General features: G+C 42.3%; 1 protein-coding gene across 2 annotated transcripts in view; it reads left to right on the top strand.

Annotated features, from left to right (window-relative positions):
• Nucleotides 1-2,046: 2,046 nt before the first annotated feature.
• Nucleotides 2,047-5,845, top strand: part of LOC109923718 (flocculation protein FLO11-like) — a 26,067-nt gene continuing 22,268 nt past the window's right edge. The window contains exons 1-3 of one of the 2 annotated variants that reach the window (XM_048592430.1): nucleotides 2,047-2,176; nucleotides 3,725-3,902; nucleotides 5,243-5,798. In XM_048592430.1, the coding sequence (XP_048448387.1) occupies nucleotides 2,060-2,176; nucleotides 3,725-3,902; nucleotides 5,243-5,798 (851 nt within the window). In that variant the 5' untranslated portion in view covers nucleotides 2,047-2,059. Of the gene's footprint in view, nucleotides 2,177-3,724; nucleotides 3,903-5,242; nucleotides 5,826-5,845 lie in introns of both variants that reach the window. The other variant, XM_048592429.1, reaches the window with a different exon arrangement.

The raw sequence follows: 5,845 nt of genomic DNA, 5'->3' as shown, positions 1-5,845 counted from the left end.
AATCTGATTTGTCAATTCTGTTATGCATCTGCCATCCCTCATGAATACTCATTTATTTGCTTTAGATTACTCTCTAACTCTTCTGTCATCCAGGGTGCTATAGATTTGTTCGCTGTACATTTCCTAAAGTTCATGGGAATAAATTTACACTGTGCCTGACCTATTACCTCTTTAAAGGCAGCCCATTGTTCTGTTACTGTTTTGCCTGCCATATTTTGATTTCAATTTATTTGGCACAGATCCATTCTTACTCCATAGAAGTTATTCTTACATTGGTTTGCTTGTTATCATTTTTCTGTAGCCAAGTTGAGATCACATTATGACACCATCACTCTCCCCTAAATGTTCTTCTGCCAATAAATTAAAACATCTTTGCAAATACTAGAGACCTGACAGTGTGGGATTATCAAATGAAATTCAGCCCAGTAATTGTGAATGTTGAATGGTGGGAGAGGCCTGTCAAATTTTCCTGCTCAGTTCTTGGCTTACAGTGTGCACCTGCTTTCTCCAGGATGGTCTTCAATGTTTGAAAAGGTGTATTAAACTACAATTTCTTTCTTCTCTGTACCATCTGTTATATTTTTACTTCCAAAACACATGCAAACTCTAATTGAAACTGAGCAGCATTATAGGATGTTTGGTAAAAAAATTCAAAGTTTTATTTGCATTTGTAAGTTTGTTCAAAGGTTGTTTGTCATCAAAATGAACTTACATAGATTGATGAGATGTTTGGGAAGAAAGAACAAAGAGCAGAGTGGCTGCATTTGATTTTTCAGTTGTGATATGGATTTATCATATTATTCCTGCTAGCAGCTAAGATCACACTTGCACTTCCAGCAGAGCTGATTTTGCCAAGTTTATCTCTGTACAACATTGAGGGAATCCTGCCTCTCTGTTTGGGAATCTAAGTACAGTCAAAAAATTAGAACCACACTTTACACAGTGAAACAAGGAAAGACTTTTCTCATGCACAGCGTGGTGGAAGATTGATGCCAGATCAGTTGTTAAATTTTACAACTGGCGTGGATGTGAGATGGAGATTTATCAAATGTATTCGGGGATATAGGGAAAGATGGGTATGTGAAGTTAGATCACAGATCAGTCACAATCAGATTGAGTGGCAGAACAGGACTTGAAGATCCAAATGGCCTATTCTTGTTCTTACATTCTGAGAAAAATGTGCAAAAACCTGCTGCCAATATTGATGTAAGATCTGAAGTAATCTGACTAGCTGGCAGTTTTCTGGAATCTATGATATTAACATACATCATCATGGTTTAATTGTCTGTGGAAAACGATTCTTTCTAAGGGATGGTTGGGTGGAAGTGAGATGTCAGTGTTGGTGTGAGACACAGTGGCTTGTGAGCCTCATCTTAGCCTTGCATTCTCTCAGTGAAGACATCAGTTGTCAGCCAGTAAAGGCGGTGGATTGTTAGCTCAAGCATCTACTCTGTCTTCCTAACTCACTATTCTTTCTCTGAGTGGCTGCTCTTGTTGTTTAGAGATCTTGACACCATTTTTTCTGTAATTGGGCATGCGCTTCCCATGTGTTGACTTTCGTTGAGGTTTTGAGTTTGTCTTTGAAGCATTTCTTTTGACCTTTGTGTGTATGGACTCCCTGACGTAGCTTTTTGTACAGAACCATTTGAATGGTTTTGACAACATGTCCATCTCAGCTATTGTGAGACATCCTCACAGGATGCTCAACTTTATTATTTTGTTCTCTCGCTTAATTTACAAGGTCACTGTGAGACAATATTGATGATGTTGGACTTGATATGGGATCTGTAAATTACCTATGCTTCAGCCCAAGACAGAAGAGTGGAGAGAGCTGAGCCTGATAAGTTAAGAGTTTGGTGTCAGGTCTGATGTCATAATTATCAAAACTCAAATGCACATAGTAAAAACTACAGGACTTGATGCCGCTTTGTTTTCAAATATAAGGCTTATCTGTCTTGCCTTAGCAGTCATGATTTGTAGTTTTATTTTGCTTTAGTAGTTAAGAAATAAGGGATAATCCTTTAAATTGTTTTGTTTTAAGGTTTAAAAACCATTCACAATGTCGTATGTGAGTGACGAGCTATACAAGTACCTAAGGGGGAGAATGACAGATTATTTAAAAATTAACGCAGTGGAATTATTACCACATCTTCCCTGTCTTACTCAGATGGACCAGGTAACTCCATTTCTATTGCTAAAAAAGGTTATGATGCATATTTATTTGGATCTAAGATGATATCAATTTTGTTAGTTCAACATGGCTTTATGCAAAACAGCATGCTATTTCTCTTAATATAGAAAAAGTAACATTTACCTTGTTACATAAAAAATGGTTTGCTTGGCTCTGCTTAGAGCAACGGTTTTGCTTGTAGAAGTATTACAGCTGGAATTTGAAGACTTAGTTTGTGCAATAATAGTTTCACAAGAAGCGGTTAAAAACATTTACAGGTGGAATTTAAATTCCAGCTCCTCCCCCCACCCTAATGCCCTCGTCACCCAAAAGGCAGGAATGGGGTGGGAAACATGAAGGTTGTATTATTGGAGGGTGGAAAGCCTGTGGCATTCCTGATCCCTTGATTTAGTTGCATTTGGGCAAGTTGAAGGAACCATTCCCACCTTGAGACCGATTGAGGCCCTTCAGCAGTTAAGAAAGGGTAAGTCAAGGACTCTGGCCTGACATTATTAACATCCTTTCACTGCAGGGCTCTTATGGCATAGTAGTAGTGTCTCTACTTCTGAGCCAGGAGACCGGGATTTAAGTCCCACCTGGTCCAGGTAGTGTGTAATGTCATCTCTGAACAGGCTGATTAAAAAATATCCATTCTACTAGTGAGTTGGCAGCCTGTAGTGGTCTCTCCTGCAGACTTAATTGGAGAGCAGGGCTCCTGATCAGGCACTCTGTGTCTCAGCAGCAAGGACTCTACTTCCACGGGGATCTCCCCTTCAATGCCCTCCACAATTCCCCTGTTCCTGTCCCTAGAACCAGCTTGACTGGCTGCAGTGATCCTGCCTCACCCACCTTCTTGGTACCCCAGTGTTAGCCTCTGCTCTGGGCCTCCATCTGTCCGGCCGCTGGCTGTTGATCTTCAAAGGCAAGGATCATGAACAGCAGGCAGTAAATTGTATTTGTGGGCTTCTGGAAATGGCTGTGGAGGGGTTGTCATCTATTTCTGGCTGGGAGATGGACTGCAGCCTTGAGCTTTAATTTCCACCCCAAGTAACTTGCCTGTGTTCGGAATGTAGGAAATATTAAACTGTTTGATTTGATTTATTCACACTTTCACTTCGTAAGATAGGCGGACTTCCTATTGCTTCTGTACCCTGTACTAGGAAAAGCACTTCGGCCAAATCACTTCAGAGTGGCATTTTCAAATTCCCAATGGTTTAGCCTTTCGTAACCCCCAACCCACTCACCCTTTATCAAAGCCTTTGTGGTGAGGAGTTTATGAGTGGTACAACTCAAAAGTTGATTAATTAGAATTGTCTTTTTGAAATAAAAAGAGTGGCAGTGTGGTGATGGGAAGAAAGTAAAAGGAAATACACATAACAGATGATGAAAAGCTCTGCCAAAGTCCAACTCAAATAAAAAAGGTGAGAATATAGATAAAACTGCATTGAAAATTAGAGGGCTTTCGCATAGTGGGATGGAAAATAAAGGATGCTTTTCCAAACTCTCTCCTGAACCATGCATTTCAAACGAAAAGCTCTCCTTTCACTTGTTTAGGAAAAAATAAGAGCTGAAGCCAAATATGAAGGAAATGAGGCAGCCGTACCTATTCTCTTGGATTCCGTTAGAAGACGGCAAAATTGGGAAAGGCAATTGATAAATGCATTACGGAACAAAGAATACAATGATCTTGCAGACTTTTTGGAACAGAAACTTGAATCTTTAGCTCCAAGAAGTAAGTATACTCGCTGTGATTCTTATGTTGAAACATTACATTTTTAATTTGGATTTTAGATATTTTCTAACTAACCTGTTCAGAGATGTCACGACACACCTCCGGAGCAAGTGGGACTTGAACCCGAGTCTTCTGGCTCTCCACCACAACAGCCTTTACTTAGGATTTATGCTTAACATCATAGTTTTTGAAAATAGGAATACAGTAAGTCCTCATTTTAAGTTACAATATTCAACATTGTTTCACTTTAGTCCTGTGGATATAAAAAACTTGATTGAGCATCGAAGGTTAAAAATGTTTTTTTGCTGAGGCTGACAGAATGCATACACCTCAGTCAGTGCCAGTTTGGAGCAGACTGCTCCTTGATGCTCTCCCTTACCCCAACACCCGAGTCCCACCCCTACTGATGCCTGTCTTCCTTCATTCCCTGCCCTCTGCCTCTCCTCACTCCTTCCCTCATGCTCTCCCTATCTGCTCTGACACCCTACTCCCCTTGATCCATCCCCATGTCCAAAGCTACTCAACCCCTTTTCACAATGACCTCCTTCCCCCTACAAGCCCTCCACCTCCCATATATCTCCAACTCCCCCAACACACGTCCATCTTCCCAGAAACAAACTGTCCCTTCATGACCTATGAACTCCACCCCCCAATAGTTGCCACAAGCCCCCCTCTAAGGTTCTGAAGAGGGAATCAATGCTGAACATCCATCTTGTTAAGGCAGTGCCATGTGTGATTAGACCCTCTGATTGGTTGACAACTCTTAACACTTGAGAAGCACGATTTCTGCCTCTAGGTGTTCAAATCCAAATTGCAGGTCCAATATTGACCCCCCAGAAATGACATGGATTTTCCTGTCTTTCTCAAAATGCTGGCAAGACCATTATTGCCCATGTGAAATCTCTGTAGTCGCCTTTCTGATATGTTGTCCAGTATCTTTTGCATCTGTTGTTTGTTTTCTTCTTTTCACTTATTCTCCTTTCTTTCTTTGCTTCCCCATCTATATACTTTTTTTCCAATCACTCCTTCATTGCTTTCCTTCAGACATTTTCTTTTCTGACTGGAAAGTCAGAGGAGGTGCATTATGTTTATTGTGTATGTAGCATTCTAAGGTATCTACAGCATTAGTCAGATTAATGAAATAACAGATTATGTAGCTGTCTAGTACATTGGAAGTTAAAATATTAATTCTGTCAACACTTTTATTCCTTTCTGTATTTCACAGTTTTATTGGTTAGCCCAAAAGATGCTACATGTGACTTAAGTATCAAAACAACATGGTTTAATTTTTCAAAAAGGTTAAAATATTACAAGTTAATTACCTCAATGTCTTTTTGCAGGGAATGTTAGTCCTTCTGTTGCTTCGCATCCTAATCATGCTGCTGCAGATTCTTCGACGATTGCTGTTGTTCCCTTCCAAAGTGCACCATTTGATGTCTCACCTCCACGAAACCCTTCAAGCTCAGTCACTGTTGCTGACAATTCACAATTCCCTCCTACAGCTTTTCATCCTGCAGACTACTTGTTGACCCAGTCCCCGTCCAATCAGACTGTTCTGCGGCCTTCAGCTGGTATTCCTGCAGCACAGCAGTCAGCAAGCAAATCTGCAACGCAGCCCTTGGTCGATGCTCCTGCAGCGCAGCCCTCAGTCAGCACCCTGGCAACGCAGCCCTCGGCCGCTGCCCCGGCAACGCAGCCCTCGGCCGCTGCCCCCACAACGCAGCCCTCGGCCAGTGCCCCCGTAACGCAGCCCTCGGCCAGTGCCCCGGTAACGCAGCCCTCAGCCAGTGCTCCTGTAACGCAGCCCTCGGCCACTGCTCCCGTAATGCAGCCCTCGGCCGGTGCTCCCATAACACAGCCCTCGGCCAGTGCTCCCATAACGCAGCCCTCGGCCACTGCCCCCGTAACGCAGCCCTCGGCCGGTGCCCCCGTAACGCAGCCCT

Source organism: Rhincodon typus, unplaced genomic scaffold (genome assembly GCF_021869965.1).
Source record: "Rhincodon typus isolate 14 unplaced genomic scaffold, sRhiTyp1.1 hic_rhity00001193, whole genome shotgun sequence".
NCBI classification, from domain to species: domain Eukaryota; kingdom Metazoa; phylum Chordata; class Chondrichthyes; order Orectolobiformes; family Rhincodontidae; genus Rhincodon; species Rhincodon typus.
The sequence above is the reverse complement of the archived record's forward strand: the minus strand, read 5'-3'. Positions and strand labels throughout refer to the sequence as shown.